General features: G+C 37.5%; 2 protein-coding genes across 2 annotated transcripts in view; one reads left to right on the forward strand and one right to left on the reverse strand.

Moving 5' to 3' along the window:
• HID1 (HID1 domain containing) overlaps positions 1-3,395 on the forward strand; it is a 51,640-nt gene extending 48,245 nt beyond the window's left edge. Inside the window, exon 19 of the mRNA XM_026701947.2 lies at positions 18-3,395. Within this exon, the coding sequence (XP_026557732.2) occupies positions 18-81 (64 nt within the window). The 3' untranslated portion in view covers positions 82-3,395. The remainder of the gene's footprint in view (positions 1-17) is intronic.
• Positions 3,396-3,467: 72 nt separating this feature from the next.
• On the reverse strand, positions 3,468-9,693 carry OTOP3 (otopetrin 3). The gene is made up of 6 exons (XM_026701948.2): positions 9,268-9,693; positions 8,816-8,952; positions 8,129-8,187; positions 6,572-6,690; positions 5,001-5,932; positions 3,468-4,283 (listed from the first exon to the last, which is right to left on the reverse strand). The coding sequence occupies exons 1-6, from the start codon at positions 9,659-9,661 to the stop codon at positions 4,113-4,115; spliced, it is 1,812 nt and encodes a 603-aa protein (XP_026557733.1). The 5' UTR covers positions 9,662-9,693; the 3' UTR covers positions 3,468-4,112.
• Positions 9,694-18,785: the final 9,092 nt, after the last annotated feature.

Below are 18,785 nucleotides of genomic sequence, written 5' to 3' on the forward strand. Positions count from 1 at the left end.
TATCTGTTTCTCTTTAGGAATGTGGATCCACCTATCTGGTATGACACGGATGTAAAGCTGTTTGAAATTCAGCGCGTTTGAGGAACGGAACTTGCCTCCGGTTGAGTAGAAACACTGGAAACAAGGATCTTGCTGTGCGCTTGTTTCATCACAGCTCTTTCTTCATTTCACTGCCTCGTGCATGTTCCAGAGGACAATCACAGCCATTTCCGTTCCACTTTTAAAATTCAGTAGCCCTTCCTAACTTTGCCCACCCCCCCAAGAAAAGGTGTGATGGAAAGTTGTTGAAGGAATGGTCATTGCTAAGAATCATACTGAAAACCAAACAAGAGTTTAATCAAACCTTCCCCCATGCTTTTTGGTGCAATTTTGAATCTGACTAGCGAGAGAAACCATCTTTTCCCTCCCTGGTCAGACTCAGCCTTTATGTAGAAAGACTGTGAATGTAAAGAATTAGAAAGTGGACCAGTGAAGGAAGCTCAACTGCAAGAAGTAGCTTTGTGGTTCTTTTCCAAAGAATGTAGGCTCTCAGCCCTTTTTCCAATCCTCTGTTCCCAGGGCCCCCCAACTGTTTTATTGTATCGTATGAGGGACAAAAAGGAGTTTCCTTTAGGAAGTGACTGTTGACCCAACAGTCTACTTATTTATGTTACTTCAGGGAAACAAATTGGTTTTGTTCACTCTCCCCTGTCAATGAAAATGTGCTTAATTTCTTTGTCCTGATGTTGTTACAGAACATTCAAATTCCGTTTTTGTTTGTTTTCCTAACCTTGTAGGAACTCCTTTTAAGTATGGATATGTATCTTAAATATATTTCACATTTTAAAATTGCTGTTTATTGCAAGAATTGTTTCTGGGAAAAATATTATTGGACATCTTGAGAGATGAGGAAACGGCTTGGGCACATGCTATTTTCAGGGATTTAAAAATTATTGTGTGGGATTTTTTTTTTTTAATGTATTGAAACGAGCAGTCAGACTGCTGGAATGGAGTTTTATTCTCTAAAAAGTCACATAGTGTGGCTTGTATTCTAAGTTGATTAATTAAACTATAATTGATCTAAAGTAAAACAAATTCTCCTGCTTATAAAGTTTCAGCATGGCTTTGCAGGATCCAATAGCATCATATTAATATAAGTGTGCTTTGCTCAATACTAAGGATGGCAAGTATGTTATCTCCTCCTTGCCAGTTTTTATTTGAGCCCTAGCCAGAAAATCTGAAATATGAGAGGCTGTTTTGACATAGCCCTTTTTATAAAAACTTGTCTTTTTTCATACCTGACGTTAAACAAATATTGTCACCTTGTGGCATAGGAAAGTGCAACTTAAACTTGTAAAATTAATTCTAAATACAGTTCGTTTTTTCTGCTCAAGAATTTTTTTTTCAGGTTTTTTTATTACAATAAAGTGAGCAAATTGTAGGTTCAGTTGGAGATTAGACTGGATAAATAAGAAGATCATTGTTATTCCTTTTTGACATTTCTCCCTTTGACATTTATCATTTCATGTCCTCCTCATTAACAAAAACCTGCTATTTAATTCTTATTACATGCCTATAGAAAGATTATATTTTCCTGCCCAATTAAGGTTCTGATGAATTGCACCATATTTCTATCTCACTACAGAGTAAAGATTCTTGTAAGTAAACACTCATCCATGTCTTTCACCTATATACACAAACACTCTCATATATGTATGTATGCACATTTCTGTGATGCTCCGACATTTTATTGTATGTGTAGGGATTTTTTGTGAATTTATCTTGACTTTTTCTTTCTTTAGAATGGCATCTCTGCTCTTTGTTCCCTGAAGAATCAAAATTGCACTATAAACTATTTACTTTGCGTATGGAGATAAAATTATCTTAAATGCTGTAGCTGGCTTTATCTATATCACAAGAGGTTTATTAGCTTATTTGTGTTACTGTTTGATTTATGATGCTGTGGCATTCTTTGCAACATGTACCTTTCCATTAAAGGCATGGCTGCAGAGGAGCTCTTGGATCGATATTTTACTGTTCAGTATCTGAAAGAACATTGGTGTGGCACATTTTACACTAGCACATTTGCTGGTGAGAAGGGGATAGGTGGACTGTACCTCAGATTTTAGATGACTTTGTAGAATTAAAATGTACAAAATAAACATACCTTCGAAGCAACATGAAATTTAAGGAAATTAGCATTAATTTGCCAGCTGTTGTGACTGAGGAATGTCAGACTTCTTTTTTTTCAGAATTCGAAAGATATATTTAGATTCTGGGTAACCAGTTGGTCTGAGGGCCGTGGTTCATGCATCTGCTCCAGACTGCACTAATCTTTACTGCAGAGCTCTAAACTTTTCCCTGCTTTTTCCTCAAAAACCACCAACTTTCAGTAAGTTACTTTGATAGGACCTTGAGTTTCAACCTGTGAAGAATGGGACAATTTTTAAGAAGGCTAATTTACTAAATTCTTATATCTTCTGGTGACTTTAACACAGAACAGAATAAAACTAGTCAAAATGAAACATTCCAATGGCTAAGAATGTTTGTTCTTTGGGGTTTGGACTAGGTTCCTCTTTGGAGCAGAAGTTTTCTGAATGGAACCTGAATAAACTTCTTGCAGCCTATTTTGACTTGGTTTTCTGAAGTTAGAGTTGTGAGAAAGCCAAGCCCTCAACTCTATCTCAGTAATTCTTAAATGATTTATTTTGCAGGAGAGCAATAAAATAAGAAATGTTTACACTTCCACCTGTTACCCTTTATCAAAGAGAACGGTTTAGTTATTACTAAAAGGTAGATTGATCACAAAGCTTGGATCAGTTTTAATTCCTTATATAATCAAATATGTATAATAACTTACAGGCGGTTCTTCAATGCAGTCTTTTTTTTTTTGTATCCTGAACTCTGGGCAAAACAACTAGAGCATGCGTAATAAACTTAGGAAATTTAGCTACTTATCATTTTTAAGAGACTGGAAGCTTTTCAGAATTCCCCACTGTTCTGTTTTTGCATTTTTCAATAATTAGTAGTTCTGATCAGATCCTGAACTTGATATTTTACTCTGCTTTAATATATTTATTCCTGTTCCAGTTTTTTATTATTTAGATATTTGGTGTGCAAGATAAATAATGAAAACAGGACTATGTCTGATCTATCTTAACTTAAAATTTTTATGATCCTGGTCTAACAAGGCAGCCTTGGAAGAAGCAATCATTTTATCATGGTGTGTGGGGATCATCTGAGAAAGGCTGTCCAATGCAGGGTACAATTATCCAAGTGTAGATGAGTCTGCTGGCATAGTGTAGTATCCTGAACAAAGTTGCTTGTTGATTTATAAGAAGAGGTCCTTGTCCTTTTCCACACTTTTTATCATTTAATCAAAAATCAAATTATTAAATTTCAATTGTTCCAAAGTATATCAGCATTCTGAGACATTTTATTATCTGCTTAATATCAAAATTATGTTTCAGTCTTTCTAAATATTACATTTTCTCTTTTTGTGCTTTATTTCCTCCATTGATGCAAAATATAAGACTGATTGTCACAAACATATCTTGAATGGCCTTGTATTGTCACATATGCATGACGGATACAATCTTCTATGTTTTGATTATAGATGTAAATAGATGCCACCCTGCGATGTTTTCATGCCATTTCAAAAGGCATTGATAGAAATGTCCTTCACTTAAAAGTGATCCATTTCTCAGACTCTTCTCAATGATTCAGCCACATCCAAGGATTGATGCAGTCATACAAAGTTTCCGTTTCACCCAAGGGATTGCCATGCTAAACCTAGTTTACCTCTCGTTCAAACTTGACATTAGTCATATATTCTTAAGGTTAATAATTGTTCAGCATCACTGTAATTAGGTTTTCTAAGTAATGTGTACAGAACAAGTCAATCCTATTAAGAGCTATTATGGAGAAATGACCTTTCAGTGGTTAATGGACTACTTACTGAAAAGATCAGATTATTCTTTCTGATTAAAATATTATTCAAGATGATATCACAAATTTCTCTAATGTGAAATTTTCATAATTTTACTCATTTTATTACTGGTCGTAAAATGCACTTTTCGTCATTGCATTTCTAGCAGAATAAAAACAGCAATATGAGAAAACTTAGATTTGCTTCAGGCAGAGCGATACACCTCCAGAAGATCTCCAACAGAATGCATTCTGTAGAACACACCCAATGGAAGCCCAAAGTTGACAATGGCAAACCAGGTGGAGTAGCCATAAAATGACTTCTCTATTCCATTCTCAAACTCTGGATGTGCTCCAAATGATGGCATAATCCACAGCTGGAAAGGAGATACAAAAGTAGAGCAGGATCAGGTACTCTGATTGGTGGGGTGTAGGTATGTGCATTTACTATAAAAACACCATGGTAATTTTATCTTAATTTTTGGTAATATTTTCTTGTTTCCCCATTTCCAATGAGTGAAAATCTTCACAACCTTGGTTTTTGTACTACACAAAATCTGAACAAGTTTTTATTCATTTGCTTTCACTCTGCAATTTCCATGTCTAATCCATGATTCAGGCATTTCCCTTAGCAATTTTCCTGTTCCTCATACTTTTGTTCTGTGTCTTTAGTCATTTTTGTTGCCTCAGAAAATCCATTATGGAGAGAAAGTTAGAAATCCTGCATAATTTAAACTGATAATGCCAGAAGTCTTTCGCAGTCTTTCTGTGCTAGGTTATTTTTATCTCAATTTTTAAAAAAAATCGTCATTTGATTTTTTGGTGGATGCTGATCCCACACTTTATATTAGTGTCTAGTCATTTGTCCTTTGTTGACAATAGCACTTGAAAATGTGACAGGATTAGAAAGTTGGAGTTCTCCAAATATTTTGGATTAAATTTTTTAACCAAACTTGGTCACAATGCCTTTGGTCAAGAGATTTCAATAGAATAGTAATTCAAAACACTTGGAAGATACTTAGTAGGACATCTCTAGTACCTTGTATACAGCAGGCTATACTTTCAATTATTATGTTATTTATATTAGTACTTACAATGATATTGCACATGATCAGGAAGCTGGAGATCTCCTTCAGAGCTCTTCTTTTCCAGTTCAGATGCCTGTAGGCCTTGATGTAAGTCCACGAAACACTCTGATTTTCCTGTCTTGTCTCTAGGTTATCCATGTTTGGGGAGCTGCCTTCACATTTCTCTCTTTCACTTTTGCTTGTCTCCTGATTGGCAGGGGATGGGGCAGGCTCTTCACAGAGATGAGACAGAACCCTATCTTCATTAGGCAGAATTTGGGTGGAGGGAGGCCCTTGGGTGGAATGTGCAGCAAGTTGAGAGTCCTCACTCATCAGTAGTGGTTGCCTGTGAAGCCCCTCAATGATGAAGATATTCTGGGAAATGTATTGAATGATGAGGCTTATTGAATAGGCTAAAATGATACTGTTCAACATGCTTATTGGATGGCTGGCCACAATGGCTACAATGGAAAAATATGAGATGGCAATTTGGCCTAAGGCTGTTCCCATGAGCAAGATGACATCAAGGCTTCTGGTTGGATTTTTCAGAGTATCCATCTCTCTTTCTTCTAAGGCATGGATAACAGTTCCAACCAAAGCCCCCACAGTCATTACAGGCAATAAACAAATGTAGTAGGAATAATAAAGTATGAATGACATACGACTAGGGAAAGAACTGGTAACTTGAATTTGATAGATCATGAAAATGCAAATACCTATAATTATTGCAGCGATACCAAGCAAAGGTCCCCAAATGATGCCATGGAGTTTGAATCTAGGCTGGGTTCCAGAGGTGTGGTTCTGAGTTATGCGCCGGCCCACATTCTTCCACATGACATAGAGCATGGCGCAACAGATCAAACAATATTCTGTGTTGAAGGGGTATAACAAAATATATCCTTTTTGGAAGATTTTGCAGATGGTCGCGTTTGAGTCCTTGCAGGAATACGTCATATTACCTGGGCAAATAGGGAAAATGAAGGATTATACTGAAGGTTTAATATGTTAACATCTAGGCTGAACAAGAAATTTTCTCAGACATTGGTGCTACTACCATAGAAGACAGAAGAATATATCCTTGGCAATGATTATGAATTTTGTTTCAACCAACAAGTGAATGTTGTCTTCTCTGTTGAGTAGTGAAATGCTGAACATGAAGGTCCAGCATATACCAGGTAATCCATTGATTTATCGTGCTACCAATTTGAATCAGTATCAGGAAGCTTTAGATTATTATTTTTTCTACATACTAATGGCTGGATTTATTATGCATTCATGTTCAAAAGAGGTGGAACTTCTATCTCAATTCTTCATCTTCCTGATTTGGGCTCTCTCTCCCCCCCTCCCTCCACTCTCTCACACGCACATAATTAGCCACAAAAAGGTTAGCCTGCTTAAACTTGATGCATCACTAAGGAAAACACCAGGATTTATCAACCATAGAAAGAGCCTCTTATGAGAAAACCAACCCATATTGTGACTTAAAACATAAAGACAGTTATTGAAATATGTGGGATGGAATTCTTTGCTCTAGGATACTTATGGGAAGAAAATGTCAAATTCATTGGAGTTAATTTAAAACAGAAAATGACTCTTGCCTTCATCTTTTTGCAGAGACTGGTTAAATTCTGATTCAATTTGTCTGTGAACTGTATCATTGGTCACTGCTAAAAACCATAGCAGGAGATTAGTGGCCAAGGTCAGCATTAGCCCACACCTGTCAAAAAAGGAAAACACATTCTTTAAATAATCTTCGCCATTGATCTTTATGAAACAAGTCATGTTGCACTGTTTTAAAGAACATTCTCTTTTTCCAGAACACTTTGTGCGGTGTGAAAATCAGCACATCAGTAATTGAATTGGAGACTTCCAAATGACAGCAATATAAGAATTAAGGAACTGAGTTAGAATGAAAATACAGTTTTACCTTAAAAAAAATACCATCCCATTCTAAAAATTGGCCTTTTAATACGGAGTCACACCTGAGAACTGCAGGTAATCTTGATAAGAAGAATCAGTGTGGGTTTATGTGTTTGTCTGTGCCAGGTTTATGGAATTTTTTGTCATCCCTCAAGAGCAGTTCCACTCTGGGTCACAAGGCAGAGAGAAGGGGTCTTAGAATGGCGCAGATAGTGAGGGGGGATTTTTCTTCCCTGGATTTTATTCTCCTTAGTCCCTGGCCTGATCTGATTCATATTCAGTTCTATTTTTGCCACTTCTCCCTCGTGGAAAAATTGGCTCCAAACAATTCAGTTTTCAGATTCTGATGGCAGAGTCCCTGGATCCCTTTACATAATTTCTTTCCAACATTTTGCTGCATTGGAAAGAATATAAAGATTTAAAACTGTGTTATGGAAGAAATTTTGAAGGGCAGTGCTCAAGCTAAAAAGACATCTCTTTTCTGTTTTAATTCATGTGTTCTACTGAGGTACGAGTATGAACGGCAAAAGAAGAAAATCAAAAGCAGTGTTTTTCAAACTTGACTAGTTTAAGATATGTGGACTTCAGCTCCCAGAATTCCCATGTTGGCTGTTGAATTCTGGGAAGTGAAGTCTGTACATCTTTAAAAGTTTCCAAGTTTGAAAAACACAGATCTACACATATTTGGCTTATGTCAGATTTCATTAAAAAGTTAGAATGACACTTTCAGATGTCAGATTTCATTAAAAAGTTAGAATGACACTTTCAGTTCCAATAGGTATAAGAATTATGTGTTACCTTGTAAACTCCCCGGCCCCAGTAATCTTGATAAAGGACAGAAAATTAGCAACAGCCCCACATCAAAAATGATGCAAAGCAATGGAAATCTATAGTAACACAAAGAATCATTTTTTGCTCTATCTGGATTTCTGTTTCACCTGTAATTTTCTCTTATGTAATTTTGAGATTTTTAATCAATTTTATATCTATGTTACATTTATTTAGTCCTTTCATTCATTTAAGGTAAATTGTCAGGATAGAATAGAAGCATCCTGAAGACGATAACAGAACTGAACATTGGAAACTGGTTTTGCAATATATATATTCTTCTTCAGAAAATTTGTATGAATACAGATAAAATATATTTTTATTAGTTGCTGCAAAAAATAACATAACGGGGCATTGCTTCCATCTGCTCAAAAGCAGTGTATTGTTTGCTGTTTCCATTTTCCTACCTGGTGAGGTTGTGCTGAACCTGGATACAGTCTTTCGCATGACACCATATAAAGTAGGTCTAAAAGCAATGCAGAGAGTAAACTTGGGTGTAAAACATGGAAACACATCTATGCAACAACTTATACAGTGGTTTGTAAGGGAAAGGGTTCAGTGTCTTACATGCTTGGTCAAGAAAAAACATTGCAGAGATGAAAAGTTATTTCTCAGTCTGCTACAACCATGGCTGAAGCAATAAGATACTTCTCCTGTTCTCCGTTTGTTCTCCAAAGAGCTTTTGAGGCCAGAGCTACAACACATATGGGTACTCAAGAGTTGTACTGGTTACTCTGACTATTAAGAAATATGCTTTATACCCTTTATCTCCAACTTATCCTAACTTCTCCTCCTCTCCATGTCTATTGAGCATCTTTCTTAGAGTAGCAGGAAGCAAAAGGACTAAGGAAGCAATGCCTGAGGGGCTGCCCATTTCCTTCTTTGAAAATATGTTCTGGAAGCATAAATGAAAGCATTGCAATCTCATGGGAAGCTAGTTACTGGCAATGCTAGCATATGCTCTATACACATAGTAGCTATTAGGCTCAGTTAATCTCTGAGTTAGTTTGCTGTTTGGAGTAGATGCCTTTTCCCCAATGGCTGTCCTTTCTATACATACTATTTAAGAATCTATAGTAAAGGTGGTCTATTACCTGAATGCAGATGAAGAGTATTTCTATGGATGGGAACAAGATTTCCATTTGCGATTTGCTCTGAATATGGACAAGGTCATACCCAATCAGGAAACTAGGCAAGGCAACGCTGCATGCTCCGAACAATATTAAAGACCCTATATAGACATAAAAGACGCCCCCCAAAGGTTTTGTTAACAAAGAACTAGTTATATTTATCAATATTTATTACATGCACAGAGAGTGCAGCATATTTAGAAAGTGAAGTAGATCAAATAAAGCAAATTAATTTTTCAGTTTTTCCAGAGTCTGCAGTATCTATACAAAAAGTGATGTACACCATGCTTCTGTGTCATCAGATACCTTTCTGGTAGTGTTTGGAGGCCATAAAGGGTAGCCTTCAAAGATTGCCTGAATGTTTACAATTAATCAGATACGGTATTATGAAAAAAATATAGGCCCGCAATATTTACCTCTAATCCAAATAGCCCCTGCATGGGCATCCTGATACAAGATGGCAGATGGTTTCCTTCTAGTGAACAATACATAATATGTTATCCAGCTCAAGGATAGGATCTTGAGGATGCATAGGAAAATCGAGACTTCTCTCATGGTAATGGCTACTTTGTTGAAAATCATACTACATATGAATGCACTGCCAAGAAACACTACATTCATGGCTAGAAGTCCAGAGAAGAGCTGCCCAGTTTTCTGGGCCTGCTTGTCACAGTGTAACAATGAAGAGCAATTTTGGTGGAGCCATGACTTCTCATAATGGATCTTCCATGACTCTGGTTGTGTAGTCACCGATTCATTTCCAGCTTCTTGAAGTTGGTGTTCCTCCCCCATTATCTTTTTGCTGTCCATCACAATTCCTTGATTAACTGCTGCTGGATTTTTTAAAATCTATGGTATTAAACAAAGTTAAGATTACTGAAGACTTAGGTGTAGGTCCTGAATACTCAACATGGCATCAGTGGACCTCTCTTGCTACTGGTGAGGATCCTTCATCAATTTTTTGGGAGGTGGGATATATGTAAATTTGTTTAATTAAAACAAATAGGTGTTTCATTGAAAAGATGGCATTGTATCTACATAGTTGGCTAGCTAGATAATAAATACATACTGAACATTTTAGTAATTCCTGGTATAATATCTTGATCTATTCTCCAATGAGGATCATTTCTGTCTTTTGCTGCAGAAGCAGCATTGAATCAGTATGAATCATTTGAATCATTTCATGTGGTCTCTGATGTCGTCTCATTAGAGGTGACAGTTCTGCCTTCCAGGTCCTTTTTTCTGTTACCACAACATTTTTACATAAAAAGGGCCGGATACAAAACAGCTGCCATGTCAATAGTAGTTTGGAATGGAAAGGAGGAATGCAAACATGGAGAACACAAACATTCTAATATTTTTTTAAGATGGGGAAGAGATGTGTGTTATAGGGAGAAAACCAAGAGGGAATAGTAAAGTTGAAGTGGTTGAAACAATACTGATTGATCACTGAATGTTTTGAACTGGAATTGGAAGGGTGTGGGGTGAGAAAGAATTAGACAGACTGGTTAATTGGAAGGCAGCAGTCTGAGAGAAAATCGACATGATAGGGAGGTGAACCCCAGAGCTCTGCTTAGAGTTCTATGCCCACCTGTCTAGAAAACACATACAGGTAAGGTGAAGTGGTAGATAGCACTCCAACATGTCAGGTTGTAGAGCAACAGCACTAATTTGTTTCCAAGTAAGGTGGTGTTTTGTAGAAACGAGCTATGAACCTCAAGGGAGTTCAAAACCTGTTTGCAAATTTCCTCAAGTGCCCACACTGAGACAGGATTAGGAAGTCACTGTCACGGTCATTGTGATCAAAAAGCTTCCCCCCCCCAGGAACAACAACTTGAATTACTCATATACGTGTGAAGAAATAGTAAGAATGCTTGAATGTGTACAAGGTCAACCATTTCATAATCACCTCAAGCTATTATGTGTCTTTATGTGAAGGAAAAAAGTTGCCTCCAGACCCGTCTGCTTGCCCAATTTTGGAACTTTTGACTTTGTAAAAAATAGAATATGTGAGAACTTTCTCAGTCAAAGTTTGATAGGCTGAATTCAAACATCATTAAATCATTTGTTATAACCGTAGTTTTTAAATAAGTCACAGCAGATGACTTCCTACATGATATTAAACACAAACTATGATTTAATACCAATAGAAGACAGTATGTGTAGCTCAGGTTGAACTATAGATCACACTAGCTAAATATTATTCATTGCACACAAATAAATTGCACATTATCGGTGAACAACGTGTATGAACCCAAACAATATGAATTATGACTTTTGATTCTATTTTGCTTGTTGAACAAGAAATCATGAAAAAAAATGACCATAAATTAGCAAAATCCCTGAACTAAGTCTATCAAAGAGAAAAAGGGTTTGAAGTTTTTCATTTCCCACGTTAGCTACACTACTGACTACTTAAGTATATTTTATAACTTTTTATATCATATTCTCAATAATTTATAATAACATATTAAAATGTAAATAAAAAATACAACATTTAATACAGGATTATCAAATGATAGAACTTTTATCTCTGTCTAATACATTTGCTAAAGTATTAGTTTTCTCTGTTCCCCTGTTGTTTTGTTTAAACATCAAAACGTTTCTGTTCCATAAACATATTCTAAATTATAAGATTAATGCAGTGGTGGGCTGCAATTGGTTTGACAACCGGTTTGGTGACTGTGCAATTTGCACAGACATGTGCAAAGTGGGCATGCATAAGCGCACCAACAACCTACCGTCCCTGTCCTATTGTTTCTTTTATATATTTTTTATTTTTCTTATATGTATCCATGTATTCATAACTATGTTTTTACTTATACCTATTATCTTCTAAGCAATTGGCAAATAAAAATAAATAAAATAAAATGTTTGCATTGCGTGCATGTGCAGCGTTAAAAAACCAACCATTTTAAACTTCAAAATCTTACCTTCTGTGTCAGTGCTGGTGAGTAAAACAGCTGAGGCACGGCAATCCACTATGCCACGTGAATCAGCTGAACTAAAAAACAGGGAAATATAGGACAGGAAAGGACAGGGGTGGGTGGGTGGGGCCAACTGCTCACCGGAACTACTGGTTCGCAAAGCGCATGCTCACCGAACCGGTTGTTAAACCAGCTGCAGCCCATCACTTTTCTAGGCCAATTTCTTGTCCAAAGAAGGACTCCTCAGACCTTCCCAAACAACTAGCTATCCATCCTTGCTTGAAATCTTCCAGTCATGCTTGAAAACCTCCATGAGTTGAGAAGACAGGTTGTTCCACTTCTTCACAGCATTTACGGTCAGGAAATTCATTATTTTCATTCTCTCTCTCTCTCTCTCTCTCTCTCTCTCTCTCTCTCTCTCTCTCTCTCTCTCTCCTACCTTCAGTACTATGAAGAATAAATCTGAACCTTCTCTGTGAGAGCCCTTCAAATATTGGAAGTCTATTACTGTGTCTCTCCATAGCCGTTTTTTAAAGGCTAAACATAATCTGGTCTTTGAACCAGTCTTTATATAAAGCCATTCCCATTTACATTTTATCCTTTTATCAATAATCGATTGGAAAGTACCTAGACAAATGCAGGAATCATATTCCTTTTTATTGCAAGCAGTGCCAACGTAGTTGGAAAGAGTTACAAGCAGCAGTGAAAAAACACTGCTTTAATGCTTCTCAATAGAGCAAAGCGGTTATAAATATCCAGCCATCCAGTGTTGCCTTTTACCTTCAGACTATTTTGCCTTACCACTTCTCCTTAACCATTTCCCACCATCTTTAGGTTCCCTTTTTTTCATTCCAAACTTTTCATTTGTTTTCTGCTCTCTTTGTTAAGTGGTTGCAGCAGAACAAAAAACACTGAATGATAATACTTTGGTTTGCCTTCCGAAAGAGTCCTGAACACTCTCTGTAACATGTATTCAGACAAACACTCTGGCCCCATAAAAATGCCAGTAGCATTGTAGCCTGTCCATGCAATCTGCTAGAGGCCTCCTCTGATGTAAATCAGCTAAATAACTAAGATGATTAAGGGCCTGAAGACAAAAACATATGAAGAACGGTAGCAAGAATTGGGTTTGGCTAGTAGTCTAGTGAAATGAAAGACTAAGGATGACATGATAGCAGTATTCCAGTATTGCTTATTGTACCCTAAGACTACCATTAAGTGTCGTACCTTATGATTCTTGACTCTTGACTAATGTATGTTTTATGTATACTGAGAATATTTACACCAAGACAAATTCCTTGTGTGTCCAATCACACTTGGCCAATAAAGTATTCTATCTATCTATCTATCTATCTATCTATCTATCTATCTATCTATCTATCTATCTATCTATCTATCTATTTAAGGGGCTGCTACAAAGAAGAGGGGATCAACTTACTTTCCAAAGCACCAGAAGGCAAGACAAGAAACAACAGATGGAAACTAATCAAGGAGAGAAGCAACCTGGAATTAAGGAGAAACTTTCTAACAGTGAGGAGAAATAACCAGTGGAACAGAAGTTGCCTTTAGAAGTTGTGGGTGCTCCATCACCAGAGGTTTTTAAGAAGAGACTGGGCAGCCACTTGTCTGAAATGGCATAGGTCTCCTGCTTAAGCTTCCAAGGTCCCTTCCTCTCTATTCTGATTGATTGATTGATTAATTGAAATGCTACTGGGTTCTGTGAGAAGCTTGTTTCTGGGGAAAAGGGGTATGTGATTGCAGACTAAGTCACCGAAGCCTGAAAGCAAATACAGAGGATTAGGGCTGGGGCAATAAAAGGAAAAGCACCCTGGTAAATGATTTGCAGATTCCCAGGATTAAGAATTGATGCATTGGTGTGCTATCATAACATAAATCTTGGCAAATTAAAAATAAGGGACAGAAAAGAGTCCTAAATGGCAACAAAGAAAAATAATTATTAAACAGGCCAGACACATTTTGGAGGGGTAGTTTTTCAGGGGTATTTGAATCAGACTTTATTAATACAACAAAGTGATTTGTTTGGAACATTTTAGCTCTTTGATTTCCTTCCTTCCTTCCTTCCTTCCTTCCTTCCTTCCTTCCTTCCTTCCTTCCTTCCTTCCTTCCTTCCTTCCTTCCTTCCTTCCTTCCAAGATCTTTCAAGATCTTTTACTTGAGATGAGAGTTGGTGCCAAGACATCTCAGTCCACTCCATAATCTTCTATTCGCATTAAATCAAAAGTCTACCTATTTTTAAAAGCTTAATATACTGCTTTGTATTTTAAAATTAAAGGATATTTTTGAATGCCAACATAAAGGTCAACAATTGCTATGCTAATTTTTTTTGTAAAAAGACTCTTTTTTTAATTAAAGACATTTTGCAATTTGTTGCTGTACTTTTAAAATTTTTTAAAAGAACTCTGCTGCCAAACACTTCAATTTGGATATGATAACCACCATCATGTGTTCAGATTCACCTTTCTTTCATTAAATATTTTTAAAGGAAGATAAAACTAATACAAATTGCTATAAAATAAGAAAAGGAAAAGGAAAAACAGTCAAAGAAAAGCTAAGGGTTCAAGATAAAGGTAAAAGAAAAATAGAAAAAAAGAGAATAAACTGCTTCAAGATTATTGTATGCACAAAGATGGAAAGATTTGGCACTACGCACAATGAAGGAATGGCTAGCGAAGTCTGAATCACGACTCTTCCATGTTTTTCTTCTATCTTTTAGGTCATTCAAACATGTAAAATGACATTTACTCTTTAAAAAGAAAACACTTCTACTTCCATTTTGCTCAGGGTAGGCTGATTGATGAGGACATATAAGAGACGGGAGAGCTCCTGAAGCCACAGTATTGTAATTATGCAGAGGATAGGCTCCAGCTATTCTGGGTTTGGTTTTTGCGCTTGAATAACAACAAAAACAAGCAACAAATGGCACCATCAAAATATCAATGTTAGATGGCAGCTCTGCCAGTTTTTCTTCTTTAATAACCATTAATAACCATCTAATAACCATTAACACTGCATACAAATGGAGGTGTAAACCAGCTAATCCAAAAACCAAAAAAAGAAAAAAGAAAATGACACAGGCAGCTTTGACCTTATACAGCCCATCATGCCATACTTACTTAAGAAGCTATGAATGACCCCTCTGTTTCCAAATCTATGCATCTTTAAACATACTTCAACCACAGAGTTACTTTACATGCTGAAGTTTCATCACAATCTGCATATGTTATTTTAACTTTGACTAGACTTAGCCTGAGGATACACATGGCCTTAGCCTGAGGATACACATGGCCTTGAGCCCATGAGGATTGAGGCAATAGATAAATAGTATTTAAAAAATAAGGCAGTCTATCCAGATCACCGCTTTAAGCCTTTTGTTTAAGACCTTAAACCACACCTTCTGGCCAAAGGCCCAGATCCATTTAAGGTATATTTCCATTGCTAACAACACTCATGTGTGTTGGGTTGCTTTAAGCTATTGTTTCTTGCAAGAGTCACTAGAGATCCCAAATTGCCTGAGTAGCTAGAGTACACGTTTGTTTCAGTGTTCTGTCGAAGGATTTTTAGGATTCCTATATACTGATCAGAAATCCTCAGATCAAAGTCCCAAACAATCATTTCAAGGCATTTTTCTTTTTGCCATTTGTCATATTTTGTGGGGTCTACAGCCTTCAGCAAATGGTGGAGAGCAGAAAAAGCAAGGACTCTATATTTGCTCCTCTTACCTCAGGACTGGTGGCTTAGCTGCAGCCTCTGTGGAAAAGGGACCAGAGATGAATCTTCCGGAGAAACTGAATTAACAAAAGGGATTTCCCCCCTTTTTTGAAATGCTATTTCTTCTATAGGTTGGAAATGTTTTCTCTTCTCAGAAGAATGGAGAAGTTGTCACTGGCATGCAGAGTTGCCAATGAAAAGTGTAGTTTGCATTGATTTTTCTTCCCCGTCTGTTGACTTACGGGATAGTCTTGTCATTATATTAATTACTAGGCGGAGAGATTCATTAGCCAGGGAGAGCCCAACCAATGGGAATCAAGTGCTTTCCTTTGCACTTCCTGGTCAATTCCGGTCAACAGGCTGTGGACACAGTTCAGAACATGCTGAGCACAAAGCCATAGGCTTTCTTGACAAAAGGCGCCAAAGCTGCAATTTTATAGCCATCCAAGGCTCCAGAAATGGCCATACTTTGGCAAACTGGATAAAATACTCTAAACCTGTTATGGCCTGTCACACCTGTAGGAAGTTAGCACCCACCCCTCCTAGGAAAATGAAATATTTTAGGATATACTAAAAAGACAGAATTTTTCCCCAAAAAGAGAAATAGAAACTCAGAAGCAGAAACTCACCTCAGAAGCAGAAGCTCAACCCCATCTTTGTTAATGGGCGGGCTATTAAGGCCTGGGACAGAGTATTCTACATAACAAAGCCCTCTACTCATCTCACCACCTGGCCTGGGAAGATTGCATCAGCCAGTACCCAGGTGAAGCCATGTGGTCCAGACAAAGTATACAAAGTTAGCTAAGACCCCCGCCCCTGGGAGCCTGACAGCCAATGGGATACATTTCCTACACAGGAACAGGAAACACTAAGATGGGCCCCAACAGAGGGTATAACACTAAGGGTCCCTCAGCATCTTGCCCCTTTTCATTCAGGAGCTCCAAGGCATGTGGTCCTGTCCACCATTAAACCTTCTTTTCAAGCAACTTCCATGAATCCAGTGTCTTTTTCCCATTTGGAACTGAACCCAGAAGGATATTTCTTCCAACACACCTGTTTCCTTGCTTTTTGTCAGTTTCTTCATTTCTCCAGCATGTCATTTTCTGTAACCCCAAACCCAGAGAGATTGATCAAAATAGTGGAAGTTTTCTCAGTCCCACCAAGAATGGAGATTGGGAGATGAGGGTGATTCTGGGTACATAATACCGTAAGAACAGAGCTTACTAAAGTTCTAGATTAAATTTGGGAGACACTGTTTTGTTTCATTTGAGGTATTTCAGGGCCAAAAATGTAGTTTGAAATGTATATTACAACACTTATAACACCAACATCAAATTAACACAGTGAAGCAATTTCAAACTCGGAACATAAAAAATGTAAAAAGTCTGAGGCAATTTTCCCTGAGTACTATGCAGAGATGTTGAACTACAATTCCCAGCATCCCCAGCTCAAATTTTTGGGTCACCTTTGCAGTATGAACTTCCTTTTAGAACAGGGGTGTCAAACTATGGCCCGTGGGCCAGATGCGTCACGTGCTGGCCCCACCTCCGCCCGGTTTAGTGAAGGGGAAAAAAGTCCCAATATGTCATGTGATGCCACAGTGAGTTTGACACCCCTACTTTAGAATATCAAGATCATGTCCAAGAGCCAATTAATAGTTTAGCAGATACAATTTCTAAGTTGCTTCCAAAGATAACATATTCTGCAATATACCAGTCAGTTCTGGACATCAAAAAAGCATGGTTTTGTCTGCTACCTTATTTAAAAAGAAGGCAACGGATGTAGCAGCTTCAGCTAGCAATGCTAGAGCAGTGTTTATGTCTCACTGGGGAATTCTGGGAGTTGAAGTCCACACACTTTGCTGAGTAAAAGAAACACCGTGCTGGAGCTTATTCTGCACATGCCGATTAGTCTTGGACAAAGCTGGTGTCAGGAACAGTCCCAGCCCATGAAACCAATTCTTCTGAAAGGAGAAGAAGAAGAAGGCTGTTCTAGCCACCTTAAATAGATAAACCACAGACTATTAGCTCCTTTAATGTGTCAAAATTGAATTTTGATTTTGGGTCCATCTTCCAGTCTATTACCAGTTCAAGATTGTGGTTCAGCTGTTTTTGGATGGATCATCTATATCCCCCCCCGCCCCCAGTGCTAATAACAGCATGTTCATCTGGCTGTTACAGAGTTAGGCATAATAATAAACATTTTTTGTTTGTTGAAAGACGACAACCAGTCTTAATGGCAGGTAGATATAAGACATCTGAAAGCTGGATCTATGCCTTGTATCAATTGGATAATTGGAAAAGATGCTACCAGATTCCTGGATAAAGCTTCTTGGATGAGAAGCAAAGTGTTTTGTTCTTTTTCCCCAAAGAAGAAAACAGTCCAGTTGCCTTCTGGGAAAAAAAGAAAGAAAGAAAGTAACGTTGAGACTATTAGATTCCTGATCTTGCCACCAAAGATTAACAAGACTGTCCTCCTACAATGTCAGACTGGGATTGGCAATATATTAGGTGCCAAGCCTAGTTATACCTCAGATGAAATCCAGTCATTTTTGGCTTTGAGTAGTTAGCAAATCCTGTCACCCAGATTTTTCCAAGTAAGGAAAAATAGAAATGAAGCAGCTATTTTTTCCAATTTCACCATGATGCAATCCTCTTACAGAAATTGGGTATGGTGGCTGAAAGAGCATTAATCTTGCAATTCATCATCGGTTCCTCCTGCTGATTAGCTGCCTTTGGAGGAATATCTGGTTGCATGCTCTCACCTAAGAATGTAACTGGATTTCTCAACATGCTAATAAGTAGGCTAAATGTCAATAGAAAGGTAAATGAACAGGAAGTTGCACAAAGCAATGCAATTAATCAGAGAGTCTTCCTTATATACTTGAATGCTTTCCTCCAACACACACCTGTCTTGCGCAAAGATCACAGGTGTAAAAATGTTGTGTGAAGGAAGTTATCTTATGTTTAAGTAAAGCCATTTTGATCTATGTATCAAAATAGCTATGCTGGATTGTCTGATTTTCTCATATCTACATGATACTCCTGGGAAAGAATGTGAGAACATGATAAATCATCCAGTTGTAACAGCTTCAAGGACAAAGAAGTTGGTGAGCATAAGGTGTGTGGTGATAAGAGGAAGCAAGATAATGAAATCATGTAGTTTTACTGAACAGATCATAATTGCTACAAGGACAATTACTACCCTGATGGTGCAAAATCATAAAAGGCATGTCCGGGGGAAAGGAACTCCTGCCTTCTTCCTTGCAAGCTGAATAT

This window comes from Pseudonaja textilis, chromosome 2 (assembly GCF_049901715.1).
Source record: "Pseudonaja textilis isolate UNSWEBS1 chromosome 2, rPseTex1.2, whole genome shotgun sequence".
Taxonomy (NCBI): domain Eukaryota; kingdom Metazoa; phylum Chordata; class Lepidosauria; order Squamata; family Elapidae; genus Pseudonaja; species Pseudonaja textilis.